Source organism: Salmo trutta, chromosome 10 (genome assembly GCF_901001165.1).
Source record: "Salmo trutta chromosome 10, fSalTru1.1, whole genome shotgun sequence".
NCBI lineage: Eukaryota > Metazoa > Chordata > Actinopteri > Salmoniformes > Salmonidae > Salmo > Salmo trutta.
Genome location: NC_042966.1, coordinates 6,102,675 through 6,118,571, shown reverse-complemented (window position 1 = coordinate 6,118,571; position 15,897 = coordinate 6,102,675). Strand labels below are relative to the sequence as shown.

The 15,897-nt window shown below is 42.7% G+C and overlaps 1 protein-coding gene across 1 annotated transcript in view; it reads left to right on the top strand.

The window, feature by feature from the left end:
* LOC115200999 (pro-neuregulin-3, membrane-bound isoform-like) overlaps positions 1 to 15,897 on the top strand; it is a 439,268-nt gene that overhangs the window by 256,667 nt on the left and 166,704 nt on the right. The window contains exon 3 of the mRNA XM_029764185.1: positions 10,127 to 10,200. Within this exon, the coding sequence (XP_029620045.1) occupies positions 10,127 to 10,200 (74 nt within the window). The remainder of the gene's footprint in view (positions 1 to 10,126; positions 10,201 to 15,897) is intronic.

The following is a 15,897-nucleotide window of genomic DNA, read 5'->3' as shown; positions in this document are numbered from 1 at the left end:
CTTGCAATCAAAGCAATCTGGGTAACACCTTATACAGCCCGCTAACTTGGTGTTTACTTAAATCACCCTTTTGTTGTCTTTTGACTGAAATTCACTAAGTTTAGTAGTACTATATATAGCACAAATAGCATATGTTTGTGCCGTATAGCCAATAAAGCACACAGCCTGAGACCAGGCTATTACCATTACATTTAATTATTTGAATTAACTACAAGAAAGAGTCCATTATATCCACATTATTTCTTAGTATACTGTACCAGGAAGGTTTCATACCAACTGAAATGCCCTTTCACATTCACGTGGACAAACACTTTAATTTAAACTCAGCAGCCATGTAGTAAAAACATATCTGTCCCATTATGACGTCTGTGAGCGCACGGTCAGTGCCATCGAGATAGATACAACGTTGCAATCTTCATACATCTCTATGTGACAATGGAAATGAGGAAGTGGATAGAATCTTGTTTCTTGTGACCATCAGTAAATTTAACAAATGTATAAAATATACACTGAGTGTACAAAACATTAAGGACATCAGCGTTGTCCATGACATATACTGACCAGGTGAATCCAGGTGAAAGCTATGATCCATTATTGATGTCACTTGTTAAATGTACTTCAATCAGTGTAGATGAAGGGGAGTAGACAAGTTAAAGAAGGATTTTTAAGCCTTGAGACAATTGAGTCATGAATTTTGTATGTGTGCCATTCAGAGGGTGAATGGCCAAGACACAATATTTAAGTGCCTCAATGTTTTGTATACTCAGTGTAGATTACTATGTACAGCTTTGTAAGGCTATAAATGACCAACCACCCAGCTTTGGAGTAATTAGAAGGTCTATTTCCCTGCTTTTGAGAGTAGCTGAGGTTGGAAGACTACCTGTCAAAACAAGACTAGAAATAGGTAGACATAAGGCCCCATTAAATTCCATTTAAATCTTACAGCGCTCATTTAAGCTAATTTCCAACTTTGCTGTGATCCGCTTTCTAACTTTGCTCGCTCTCTGGCTGGGTCTGTATTGTGTAGCGACTGTGTATGCGACTATGTATTTGGCTGAGCTCGACCCAAGCCAATAAGAGCACAGTTGGCCACCTATCGAGTGTACTTTTCCTCCCAACTGTCAACTTGATCATGTTTTAGGGTCAGAATCAAATTGTTGAATCCAATTGATTTGTTTGGTACTTCTGTGGGTATGGCACTTTCTTATACGTTTGTTATACATTAGCCCAAAATAAATGTTTGAAGGAGAGAGAGAATAAATGTGTTCTAAAGTATCCTAGGTGAATGGAACTGCGATGCAGCCAATGATTTTGACTGATCCGTCTTGTTAATGCATTGATTGTTTATGACCAATGCAGACCCGGCACCAGGATAAAGTGATTAAGCGGGTAGTTGAAATCGGTTAGGGGGCACAATGTTGGGGGATTTCTGCATTGGAATTATATTGAATTCTGCTTATATCACTCTAAACCACAAAAGACTCCGAGACCATTGATTGAGTGCTGTTGAAGTGACAGTTAGTGGAGATTGGCTCAAAATCTGTGGCCTGCATTGTATCAGCACAATGGGCAGCACCTACACACGAAAACAAGGCCATTTTGGTAATGACTACAAGGTACAAAATACAGGACATAGCGTATTTCCCCTATTACAAACAGCCTATGTGAATGCAGCCGTACACACAGCTGTCTTACCAAAATAATGCAAACTAAATACCGAAAGTAGTAGCCTAGTTATTCAAGCATGCAAACAAAAATAAAAAAATAGCAGTTTGGATTAGAATACCTACACAACTGTGAATGCGAACAAAACAAAACAGCAGTACCAAGTAGGCCTAGTAAACAAAATATCAGACTGATAAAGGTATGGCACAATCTATATTTAGACTAGTTAGAGTAAACAAAAACAAACAGAGATACAAATAACCTACAGTGAGATGCAGCCATGCACAGCTGGGGTATAAGTTGGGTTCTTGCATTAGAATTATATTGAATTCTCCTTATATTACTCTATACCACAATAAACATAAAAGCTCAAATGCTGACACCAGCTAACGTTAGGTAGTTAAAATTAAACAACAATGATCAAAGTGCCAACACTGCCTAACATTAGGCTCTAACTAGAAAAGCAAACAGCTCTGGGAAACAAGAATAACGTCTGCTAGGGAGCCAGCCTGCTAACTTTAGCTAACTAGCTAACAGTACACTTTAGCTTAAGACATATAGCTAGCTAGGTAAACAATGAACCTACAGTGGCTTGCGAAAGTATTCACGCCCTTGGCATTTTTCCTATTTTGTTGCCTTACAACCTGTATCATTTTATTTACACAACATGCCTACCACTTTGAAGTTGCAAAATAGTTTTTATCATGAAACAAACAAGAAATAAGACAAAAAAACTGGAAAACTTGAGCGTGCGTAACTATTCACCCACCCAGAGTCAATACTTTGTGGAGCCACCTTTTGCAGAAATTACAGCTGCAAGTCTCTTGGGGTATGCCTCTATAAGCTTGGCACATCTAGCCACTGGGATTTTGCCCATTCTTCAAGACACAACTGCTCCAGCTCCTTCAAGTTTAATGGGTTCCGCTGGTGTAGAGCAATCTTTAAGTCATACCACAGATTCTCAATTGGATTGAGGTCTGGGCTTTGACTAGGCCATTCCAAGGCATGTAAATCTTTCCCTTAAACCACCTGAGTGTTGCTTTAGCAGTATGCTTAGGGTCATTGTCCTGCTGGAACGTGAATCTCCGTCCCAGTCTCAAATCTCTGGAAGACTGAAACAGGTTTCCCTCAATAATTTCCCTGTATTTAGCACCATCCATGATTCCTTCAATTCTGACCAGTTTCACAGTCCCTGCCGATGAAAAACATCCCCACAGCATGATGCTGCCACCATCATGCTTCACTGTGGGGATGGTGTTCTCGGGGTAATGTTAGGTGTTGGGTTTGCGCCAGACATAGTGTTTTCCTTGATGGCCAAAAAGCTACATTTTAGTCTCATCTGACCAGAGTACCTTCTTCCATATGTTTGGGGAGTCTCCCACATGCCTTTTCTTCTGGCCACTCTTCCATAAATCCCAGCTCTGTGGAGTATATGGCTTAAAGTGGTCCTATGGACAGATACTCCAATCTTTGCTGTGGCGCTTTGCAGCTCCTTCAGGGTTATCTTTTGTCTCTTTGGTGCCTCTCTGATTAAGGCCCTCCTTGCCTGGTCCATGCGTTTTGGTGGGCGGCCCTCTCTTTGCAGGTTTGATGTGGTGCCATATTCTTTCTATATTTTATTAATGGATTTAATGGTGCTCCTTGGGATGTTCAAAGTTTCAGATATATTTTTTAACCCAACACTGATCTGTACTTCTTTATAACTTAGTCCCTGACCTGTTTGGAGAGCTCCTTGGTCTTCATGGTAACGCTTGCTTGGTGGTGCCCCTTGCTTAGTGGTGTTGTAGACTCTGGGGCCTTTCAGAACAGTTGTATATACACTGAGATCATGTGACACTTAGATTACACACAGGTGGACTTTATTTAACTAATTATGTGACTTCTGAAGGTAATTGGTTGCACCAGATCTAATTTAGTGGCTTCATAGCAAAGGGGTGAATTCCATATGCGAGCACCACTTTTTTCATTTTTAAAAAAATATATATATTTTTTAATTTCACTTCACCAATTTTGACTATTTTGTGTATGTCCATTGCATGAAATCCAAACAGAAATGCAACAAAATAGGATGCAACAAAATAGGAAAAATATCAAGGGGGATGAATACTTTTGCAAGGCTCTGTAGCTAGGTAAACAACATTTAAGACCACACGTCACGTAACATTAGCTAACGAGCCAGCCAGCTAACATTAGCTAGTTATTAAACAACAATGAACAAAGTGGCAAAAATGCCTAACGTTAGGCTCTAACGAGAAAAGCAAACAGTTCTGGGAAACGAATAATAACGTCCGCTAGGGAGCCAGCCAGCTAATGTTCGCTAGCGGCACTTTGCGTGAAGAAAACCTAAAATATCACAAAACTGAATCATGTGAAGTCCAGTGTCTACTGAAGTGTATGAAAATGAATACTGTTTGAACCCAGGTCTAGAAGAGAGCGATTCCTTCCAATACCTCCACTGGGACATGGCAATACTGTCAGGACTGTGCTATCAGTGGGGTTGCCCTCTTCTTCTCCTTTTTCTCTTTTATTCCCCTCCTCCTTAGCATTATTTGCCTCCTCCTCATTTGAACCCTCTCGAATGTCATATTTTCTCCTTTGTTTCCTTTGTGCTGAAGAAGTGATATACATACGCACTTGCACTTGTCTTCTCTTCCACCCTTTATGGCACTGATTTGGCAGATAGTAGCTTGTTTTCAAGAAAGTTAGTCAGTGGCTTAGGCATTAATTGCAGTGTGGCCAGTCCTATGTAAAAATGACTGGGCCAACATTTTACAGCAAAAATACTCCAACAGATTTAAGTGGGAAATTGTGCAATCATATTGCATCCTTCAACAGATAGCACAGGATACATGTGACCAAGAAACACCACAAATGTCCCTTTGCAAACATCTCTGTTGTATTATTGCCATGTAGGCAGCACACCTACACAACCTCTTACAACAACAAAGCTGACAAAACAGGCCGACTGTCTGAGTCTGACAATAAACAATAATGAAATGCGCAACACCATAGGCGGGGCGTGAGTTTCAAGTTTGGGGAGCTGTTTTTTCACCCAAAAATTCACCTTCATGATAAATCATTGCATGCATCTATCATTGCATTTGCAGAATAACCTCTCTAGGGTAGGGGGCAGTATTTGCACGGCCGGATAAAAAATGTACCCGATTTAATCTGGTTATTACTACTGCCCAGAAACTAGAATATGCATATAATTGTTTGATTTGGATAGAAAACAACCTAAAGTTTCTAAAACTGTTTGAATGGTGTCTGTGACTATAACAGAACTCATATGGCAGGCAAAAACCTGAGAAGATTCCTTACAGGAAGTGCCCTCTCTGACCATTTCTTGGCCTTCTACACTCTCTTTATTGAAAACTGAGGATCTCTGCTGTAACGTGACACTTCCTACGGCTCCCATAGGCTCTCAGAAGGCGGCAAAACGTTGAATGATGACTTTGCAGGCCATGGCTGAAAAACAGTAGCGCATTTGGATAGTGGTCGATCAGAGAACAATGAGACTGGGGGCGCGTGCAGGAGCCGACACCATGTTTTTATTTTTTCGTCTTTGAACGAAAACAGGGTTTCCCGGTCAGAATATTATCGCTTTTTTACGAGAAAAATTGCATAAAAATTGATTTTAAACAGCGGTTGACGTACAGTAATGGAATATTTAGATTTTTTTTTTTCACGAAACGCGTCGGGCGCGTCACCCTTCGTCACCCTTCGGATAGTGTCTTGAACGCACAAACAAAACAGAGGATATTTGAACATAACTATGGATTATTTTGAACCAAACCAACATTTGTTATTGAAGTAGAAGTCCTGGGAGTGCATTCTGACGAAGAACAGCAAAGGTAATCAAATTTTTCTTATAGTAAATCTGAGTTTGGTGAGGGCCAAACTTGGTGGGTGTCAAAATAGCTATCCCGTGATGGCGAGCTATCTACTCAGAATATTGCAAAATGTGCTTTTGCCGAAAAGCTATTTTAAAATCGGACATAGCGATTGAATAAAGGAGTTCTGTATCTATAATTCTTAAAATAATTGTTATGTTTTTTGTGAACGTTTATCGTGAGTAATTTAGTACATTCACCGGAAGTTTGCGGTGGGTATGCTAGTTCTGAACTTCACATGCTAATGTAAAAAGCTGATTTTTGATATAAATATGAACTTGATTGAACAAAACATGCATGTATTGTATAGCATAATGTCCTAGGAGTGTCATCTGATGAAGATCATCAAAGGTTAGTGCTGCATTTAGCTGTGGTTTGGGTTTATGTGACATTATATGCTAGCTTGAAAAATGGGTGTCTGATTATTTCTGGCTGGGTACTCTGCTGACATAATCTAATGTTTTGCTTTCGTTGTAAAGCCTTTTTGAAATCGGACAGTGTGGTTAGATTAACGAGAGTCTTGTCTTTAAAATGGTGTAAAATAGGCATATGTTTGAGAAATTTAAGTAATAGCATTTCTAAGGTATTTGAATATCGCGCCACGGGATTCCACTGGCTGTTGAGTAGGTGGGACGATTTCGTCCCACATACCCAAGAGAGGCTAAAGTAAGACAGCCTATGTGATGAGTAGATTGGATAGTCATAAATTAGGCTAATAATGTAACACCCTCACTGTTCTCAGAAAATACTGTTTGGTGTTTCTTCTCCATTCTTTGCACACATTCAGTAAATTTATTTTTGCCTTTTATAAACACATTCTATGCAATTTTACGACACTTTAAATGACTGGAGACATTATCAGAATATTTAATACCACAACAAATGATAGGGTAGGCATGCTCTGCGGACACTGACAAATTAAAATCAATAAAAAATGACCTTGTATGGAATGCAACCATCTAATCTAGGCCTACGAAAAGGGACATCCATCCAGTGTCACTGAATCACCCAATGATAGTGTCACATCCTGACCAGTAAAAGGGGTTGTTTGTTATTGTAGTTTGGTCAGGGCGTGGCAGGGTGTGTTTGTTTAGAGTGTTTCGGGGTTTGTTGGGGTATGTTAGTCTATTTCTATGTTTGTTCTAGTTTATCTATTTCTATGTAGTTTATTGGGTTGACCTTCAATTGGAGGCAGCTGTTCCTCGTTGCTTCTAATTGAAGGTCCTATTTAATAGGGTTGTTTTGTCCATGGGATTTGTGGGTAGTTGTTTCTCTGTATAGTTATTTTGTCCTTACGAGACTGTTTTCGTCGTTGTTTTTGTGTAAGAGTTTTGTATCACGTTTCTTTATAAATAAAGAAGAAGATGAGCACTAACATTCCCGCTTCGTTTTGGTCCACTCCATACGACGAACGTGACAGAACTACCCACCAACAACGGACCAAGCAGCGGAGGAAGGAGCAGCAGAGGAGCTCCTTGGATTCATGGACATGGGAGGAGATCTTGGATGGGGCAGGACCATGGCACCAGGCTGGGGAGTACCGACGCCCTAAGGAGGAGCTGGAGGCAGCCAAGGCGGAGCGGCGCCGTTACGAGGCATTATACGCGCCGATTGGCAAGTGCGAGAGGCAGCCCCAATAAAAAAAACAATTGGGGGGGGCACACGGGGAGTGTGGCTAAGACAGGTCGTAGACCTAAGCCAACTCCCCGTGCTTATTATGGGGAGCAGCGGATCATGAGAGCGCCGGTCTATGCGGAAGTGCGCACGATCTTGCCCATGCGCACGCACAGTCCGGTGCGAGCGATCCCAGCCCCTCGCAAGTGCCATGCTAGAGTGGGCATCCAGCCAGGTAGGAGTATGCCTGCGCAGCACATCTGGCCACCAGTGCGTCTCCTAGGCCCAGGCTACCCTGCGCCTGCTCTACGCATGGCAGCCATCAGGCCTCTGCACAACCAAGTTCGCCCTGTGCCAGCACTCCGTTCGTGCAGGGCTACTGTTACAACCCAGGACGGGTTGGGCAGGCTGTGCGCTCCAGACCTCCAGTGATTGTTCATGGCCCGGTGTATCCAGTTCCTGCTCCTCGCACTAGCCTTGAGGTGCGTGTTTCCAGTCTGGCGCCTCCAAAGCCAGCTCCACGCATCAGGCCTCCAGTGAGTCAGCCCAGTCCAGTACGTCCTGTTCCCGCTCCTCACACTAGTCCTGTGGTGCGTGTCCCTAGTCTGGCACCGCCAAAGCCAGCCCCACACATCAGGCCTTCAGTGCGCAGTCCCCGTCCAGAGCTTCCAACGACAGTACCCTGTCCAGAGCTTCCGACGACAGTTCCCCGTCCAGAGCTTCCGACGACAGTTCCCCGTCCAGAGCTACCGACGACAGTTCCCCGTCCAGAGCTTCCGGGGACAGTTCCTCGTCCAGAGCTTCCGACGACAGTTCCTCGTCCAGAGCTTCCGGCGACTGTGCCCCGTTTAGAGCTTCCGGCGACAGTTCCCCGTCTAGTGCTTCCGGCGATGTCCTACAGTCCGGAGCCTGCAGAGACGGCCCACAGTCCGGAGCCTGCAGAGACGGCCCACAGTCCGGAGCCTGCAGAGACGGCCCACAGTCCGGAGCCTGCAGAGACGGCCCACAGTCCGGAGCCTGCAGAGACGGCCCACAGTCCGGAGCCTGCAGAGACGGCCCACAGTCCGGAGCCTGCAGAGACGGCCCACAGTCCGGAGCCTGCAGAGACGGCCCACAGTCCGGAGCCTGCAGAGACGGCCCACATTCCGGAGCCTGCAGAGACGGCCCACAGTTCGGAGCCTGCAGAGTCGCCCGAGGTCTCCAGCGACGTGCATCAGCCCGAGGTCTCCAGCGACGTGCATCAGCCCGAGGTCTCCAGCGACGCGCATCAGCCCGAGGTCTCCAGCGACGCGCATCAGCCCGAGGTCTCCAGCGACGCGCATCAGCCCGAGGTCTCCAGCGACGCGCATCAGCCCGAGGTCTCCAGCGACGCGCATCAGCCCGAGGTCTCCAGCGACGCGCATCAGCCCGAGGTCTCCAGCGACGCGCATCAGCCCGAGGTCTCCAGCGACGCGCCTCAGCCCGAGGTCTCCAGCGACGCGCCTCAGCCCGAGGTCTCCAGCGACGCGCCTCAGCCCGAGGTCTCCAGCGACGCGCCTCAGCCCGAGGTCTCCAGCGACGCGCCTCAGCCCGAGGTCTCCAGCGACGCGCCTCAGCCCGAGGTCTCCAGCGACGCGCCTCAGCCCGAGGTCTCCAGCGACGCGCCTCAGCCCGAGGTCTTCAGCGACGCGCCTCAGCCCGAGGTCTCCAGCGACGCACCTCAGCCCGAGGTCTCCAGCGACGCACCTTAGCCCTGAGTCTTCAGCGGGGGTGGACAGGTTAGGTTGGGGACTAAGGCCGGGGCCTGAGCCACCTCCGTAGCTGGAGGATTGGGGGGGGGGGTGTAGCACGGGAGACGTCGGTGACGGTAGCCACCCTCCCTTCCCTCCCTTTAGGTTGGGATTATTATTATAATATTTTTTGTTGTTGTGTGTAAGGTGTATCTGGGGTCTGCACCTTTGGGGGGGGTATTGTCACGTCCTGACCAGTAAAAGGGGTTGTTTGTTATTGTAGTTTGGTCAGGGCGTGGCAGCGGGTGTTTTTTTTAGAGTGTTTCGGGGTTTGTTGGGGTATGTTAGTCTATTTCTGTTTGTTCTAGTTTATCTATTTCTATGTAGTTTATTGGGTTGACCTTCAATTGGAGGCAGCTGTTCCTCATTGCCTCTAATTGAAGGTCCTATTTAATAGGGGTGTTTTGTCCATGGGACTTGTGGGTAGTTGTTTCTCTGTATAGTCATTTTGTCCTCACGAGACTGTTTTTCGTCGGTGTTTTTGTTTAAGTGTTTTGTATCACGTTTCTTTATAAATAAAGAAGAAGATGAGCACTTACATTCCCGCTGCGTTTTGGTCCACTCCATACGACGAACGTGACAGACGGTGAATATGTGCACTCATCAGTGATATGGCCAATGGTCTGCGCTGGTCCCAAGATATTAGTCCTGGTATACTAATGGGAATAAGCTACACTACACAATAATTTGAAAGGATCATCAGGAATATATGTGAATTTTGTGTTTTACCAGTGATTAGATATTGCGAAAGGCCTATTATAGGTGCGTTCACTGGCAGCTGCAACTCAACAATCAGCATTTTAACCATATGATTGCAATATCACCAATTAGATCCCAGGAACTTCCTACTGCATTTTCAACATTTCTGATTAGTAAGGAGACAACACAACCAACAAATCAAGTTAATTTATTACATTGTTATAATATTTTTATATATGTAAAGCCAGCCTGATTGGGTGGGCCAGTATTACATCTGCCTTGGCTTCGCCTCAGGTTTTACTTGCAATGATCGTGATATGTCACTTTTTTGCCTACTTTAGTTAAAATCATTGCATTTAAGTCGCTCTGGATAAGAGTGTCTGCTCAATGAGTAAAATTACTCAAGTCCACATACTCTAACCACATGTATGCTAGTGTTTTTCCTCCATATACCTCAGATATCAACTTGTTGTTTTTCTGTTGCAGGTGTAAAGAGGGTTACCACGGACTACGCTGTGACCAGTTTGTACCCAAGACGGACTCCATCTTATCTGACCCAAGTACATGCCTTGTCTTCCTATTGATCGAGATTTAGAGTGAAAACAAAAGAGTATTAGAGATTGATCTGTCTTCTGTGCAATTTTAGTAACGACGGTTTTGGGAAACAGTTCGGAGATTTAATGATGCTCCTAATAAGGATCTAATGATGAACTTACCCTTAAATTTATTTTGGGAAACCGGCCCTGGTCAAGATGAACACAATGCCTTTTGAAATTGTTCACAGCCCTTGTAGTCCTTCAGAAACATTCTAAAAACAGTATACATTGTTTGAATTCAAGATCCCTATTGGAACATAAACAGCCTGATCAATTACCTTAAGAATGTGCAAGAGCATTCCCACACAAGGTTATTTAAAAATTGAGCTGAAGTTGGACAACACATGTTTATTATTACTTCTAGGAATGGTCTTGCAAAATGGAATAGAAGGTAATCAAATGTCTACGTACAGACCTTGAAAACTTTTAACAGAGAGTGCAGTGAGTTTTGAGAAACATTGTCAGTGGAAACTAGAAGGTCATTTCCTGGAGTAAATGTGTGTTCTTGCTAGTCTTGAAGTATTTATGGTTGTAAAATGTTCAAGATAAGGCTAATTTTCTCACAGACATAGCTCAAAATCAAAGAACATATTACAATTACAAGTTAACCTCTTCTCTAATATGACTCCACACCCATGTCTTCCATTGAGTAAAAGACCCTCGCTATCAAAAAACTATTAACACTCAACAAAAAACCCTGGAGTATTTAAATTGTAGTACATTTGTCTACATTACTCACTCAAAATGTACCAAGAATTAGTTACATATAAACACATTTTTTTATCCAAAATGTGACTAGAGGACAATATTCAGAAAGTATTTTAAAAGTAGGCCATTTGACAATGATTCTTACTTCTGTAACAATGTAAAAATGCAAACAATTCAGAGACCATTTCAAAATGTAGATAACTTCTCTCTCAAAACGATTTAGTACAGACCAGGCCTGACACAATGTAGAAATAGTAGCTTACTTTGACAATTCAGTGAATGCAACAAGTACTAGATAGATAAAGACAGAAAATACAAAACACTATAACTGTTCAGAGACTGTTTTAAGTACACAATTTCCCTATAAGATTTGTAGGACAAATTCATGTCACACTGTCACTTGAGTGTTTTGATTTAGGCAACAACATGACATGAAACTTCTTTGAAGCACAGCCCCATTATAGTAATTTGACAACAATTCAGTAAATGCAACGATAACGGAGACGCTAAGAGTCATGAAGCAGGTAAAACATTTAATAAAACAAACATGGAATGAGACAACATAACAGTAGCATCTACGCATAAACAAAGGAACAATACTGACTGGGGAAAGAACCTAAGGGAGTGAAAGATATAGGGGAGGTAATGGAGTCCAGGTGGGCCTCATGATGATGTGCAGGTGCGCGTAATGATTGGTGCCAGGTATGCGTAATGATGGACCCCAGGACCGGTGGTTAGTATACCGGCGACGTTGAACACCGGAGGGGAGGAGCGGGAGTAGATGTGACAGCAACAAGATTTAGATCGAGAAACAATCCTGAGAAAAAAAAATCTAAATGCACCCCCACAAAGTAGGCTATTGTATTAAAAAAGATGATTGCTTCTATAGCAATGTAAAATACAAACATCTATTCAGAGACTATTTCAAAATTGAGATCCCTGCCTTGTCACTTTATGCCCAGGATGTGTGGTAGAAGGGTGAATGGTGGGACTTGGGGCAGACACACTCCATGGAAACTCTCCATAATCCTCTCCCTCCACTCTCATCTTCCTATCTATCCCTTCTATCTTCTCTAACTTATTTTCCTTCCTGCCTTCTACTGCTGAACTCTGAGTCTCCACATCACTTCTCTTGCGTTCACTGACCTAGAGGAACAGACTAACAGAGGGAGAGGGCGAGACAGAGAAGGGAGTGGAGCAACAAATAGTGTACACATTGTGGTCAGGATCTCTCATCATCATCATCATCATACACATCCTTTATTTAGCCCTTAGTAGATTCTTCAAAGTAGCCACCCTTTGCCTTGATGACAGCTTTGCACACTCTTGGCATTCTCTCAACCAACTTCATGAGGTAGTCACCTGGAACGCATTTCAATTAACAGGTGTGCCTTGTTAAAAGTACATTTGTGGAATTTCTTTCCTTCTTCATGCATTTGAGCCAATCAGTTGTGATGTGACAAGGTACTGTGGTTGCTCCACTAAAGGTTTTGTGATTTATGCTGCGGGATTTAGAGGTAATTTGTGGTTTAGTACGGTACCCTGCGTCACCATGTCATTGCTCCAGACCAGCTCAAAGGGGAGTTAGAACACTGATTATGGTTTTGGGTCCTACTGTGTCTCTAACTGACAATGAATGGGCGACATGGACCTAAATAGAAACTGATAATTGTGCACAAGGTGTTTATTATTTTATTATGATTATTTTGGTCTTACTGTAATACTGGGAGACCCCTCGACTGGGAGACCCCTGAGATGATTGTAGGTTTTTGGTTTCTCTCCCTCTAGAAACAGCAATAAATTATTCTAAATAACAAACTGGCTATATTTACAAATTAGTAACAATGTCTCACCCAATGTCTCACTCAATGATCCCATCAGGTTTTATAGGCTAGGCCTACTATATTTATTTCTCAACTTTCCTAATATTAAGCACATTGCTTATCTTTGCAACAGGAGTATAGCCTACCTGGCTGGCATGAAAATGAACCACGGGGAAAGCGTTCCTCCATTCGCTATTTAAGTGCATAGATGACATGTATTTTCCCCCTGACCCTGTGTTGAGATTGGACCATTATCATGAACCATTCTAAATCAAAACAAATTTCACACATACAGTTGAAGTCGGAAGTTTACATACACATATGTTGGAGTCATTAAAACTCGTTTTTCAAGCACTCCACAAATTTCTTGTTAACAAACTATAGTGTCGGCAAGTCAGTTAGGACATTACTTTGTGCATGACACAAGTAATTTTTCCAACAATTGTTTACAGACAGATTATTTCACTTAGAATTTACTGTATCACAATTTCAGTGGGTCAGAAGTTTACACACACTAAGTTGACTGTGCCTTTAAGCAGCTTGGAAAATTCCAGAAAATTATTTCATGGCTTTAGAAGATTCTGATAGGCTAATTGACATCATTTGAGTCAATTAGCACAATTTTTTGAAAACTAAAACCTCAAATATTGTTATAATTTATATTATCAAGTTGATGGCAGTCATATAGCCGGCACCTACATAAAGCTGAGTGACTCACTCATTCATGGCTTTGGATCAAAATAAATAAGTACCAACATTCTTTCTGATAGTCTTTAATAAAGAAATGTTTTGGTTATCCTGACCTGGACACCATGTACAGTATTATAATAGCCCATTGTGGGCTATTAGCAGGACAATAAACCTTTACCAATACCTCTCTGTATTTTGATACTTTGTGGATGGGGCCTCCCCAGTGGCGTATCTTTCTAAGTCACCGCATTGCAATGCAAAATGCGTTGCTACAGATACTCGTGCCGGCCGCCACCGGGAGACTCATGAGGCGACTTTTGGTTTTAATTTAAAATCCTCTATATGTAATTATTGGTGGGGAGTCATCATAATTTTTGATATACTGTAGGCCTACTGTAGTCTCATTAGTGTTGAGTAATGTGATGTTAAAAGTAGTGTAGGTCTTATTTATTTAAAGACCATATTGAAGTTAGAAGCAATAGGATTTGAAGCAATAGCCTACAACTATTTTAGCATCGTTTTGCACTGCTCTGAGTCAAGCATGGGGACTGGTCTTGATAAATCAAGGAGATTTTTATTTTCACTGAATCTCCTTTTGTCTATTGTTGAGACTAGAATGAGAAAATTAGGGTGTAGAAATGTTTTGCTCTTAGTGTAAAGTTTTTTAACTAAGCAAGTCAGTTAAGAACAAATTCTTATTAACAAGGACAGCCTACTCCTTCCTCCCCGTCGGGGAATTAAGCCCCGGTCTCCCGCGTGCCTGCACAACACAGTGATTCTGTACGGTACTCCCGACCATCACGTTGTACAGCGCCATATTTTCAGCTCCATCCTAATGGAAACCCAGATGGTTTTTAGTTTTTCTTGGAATAGAAATACCATAATATTAATCAAATTAATTAAGCAAGTACCAATCAAAAGTTTGGACACACCTACTCATTCCAGTGTATTTCTTTATTTTTACTATTTTCTACATTGTAGAGTAATAGTGAAGACATCACAACTATGAAATAACACACATGGAATCAGTTAAACAAATTCTTATTTACAAGGACAGCCTACTCCTGCCTCCCCGTAGGGAATTGAACCGCGGTCTCCCACGTGCCTGCATTATCTACTATAGCAACTATTGAAGGCTATCAAATGCTTCTCAAAGATGCCCTCTGGTGGTCAAACTAGCACTAACTAGCATTAATGGTATCAGTGATTCACACTTAAATAACATGCCATAGAATTCTGCGGCACCATGCAAGCTGTGCCGCAGTACGCTGCAACTTTTAAAGGAGGAACCACTGTAGGGGTGGTATACAGAAGATAGCACTATTTGGTATATAATTGGTATAGTCATATTACGGCACGAACAGCTCAAATTAGCAAAGGAAAATTACAGTCCATCATTACTTTAATATATGAAGGTCAGTCAATCCGGAAAAAAATAACTTTGCAGTCGAAAAAACCATCAACCGCTATTGTCACTGCTGTTAGAAGCAGCGGACCAAGATGCAGCGTTTTCCTAGTTCCACAAATTCATTTAACCTGTTGAGGCTAGGGGGCAGTATTTGCACGGCCGGATAAAAACGTACCCGATTTAATCTGATTATTACTCCTGCCCAGAAACTAGAATATGCATATAATTATTGGCTTTGGATAGAAAACACCCTAAAGTTTCTAAAACTGTTTGAATGGTGTCTGTGAGTATAACAGAACTCATATGGCAGGCAAAAACCTGAGAAGATTCTGTTCAGGAAGTGCCCTCTCTGACCATTCCTTGAGCTTCTTGGCTCTGTTTATTGAAAACTTAGGATCTTTGCTGTAACGTGACACTTCCTACGGCTCCCATAGGCTCTCAGAACCCGGGAAAAAGCTGAATGATGTAATTCCAGCCGCTGGCTGGAAAAAAAACATTAGCGCCTTTGGTAAGTGCTCTATCAGGGGACCATCAGACTGAGGCGCGTGCACGGGGCGACCTCATGTTTTTACTTTCTCTCTCTTTGAGCTAAAACACAGATTCCCGTTCGGAATATTATCGCTTTTTTACGAGAAAAATGGCATAAAAATTGATTTTAAACAGCGGTTGACATGCTTCGAAGTACAGTAATGGAATATTTAGACATTTTTTGTTACGAAACGCGTCGGGCGCGTAACCCTTCATCACCCTTGGATAGTGTCTTGAACGCACGAACAAAACGCCGCTATTTGGATATAACTATGGATTATTTTGAACCAAACCAACATTTGTTATTGAAGTAGAAGTCCTGGGAGTGCATTCTGACGAAGAACAGAAAAGGTAATAACATTTTTCTTATAGTAAATCTGACTTTGGTGAGGGCTAAACTTGGTGGGTGTCTAAATGGCTAGCCCTGTGATGCCGGGCTATCTACTTAGAATATTGCAAAATGTGCTTTCACCGAAAAGCTATTTTAAAATCGGACATAGCGAG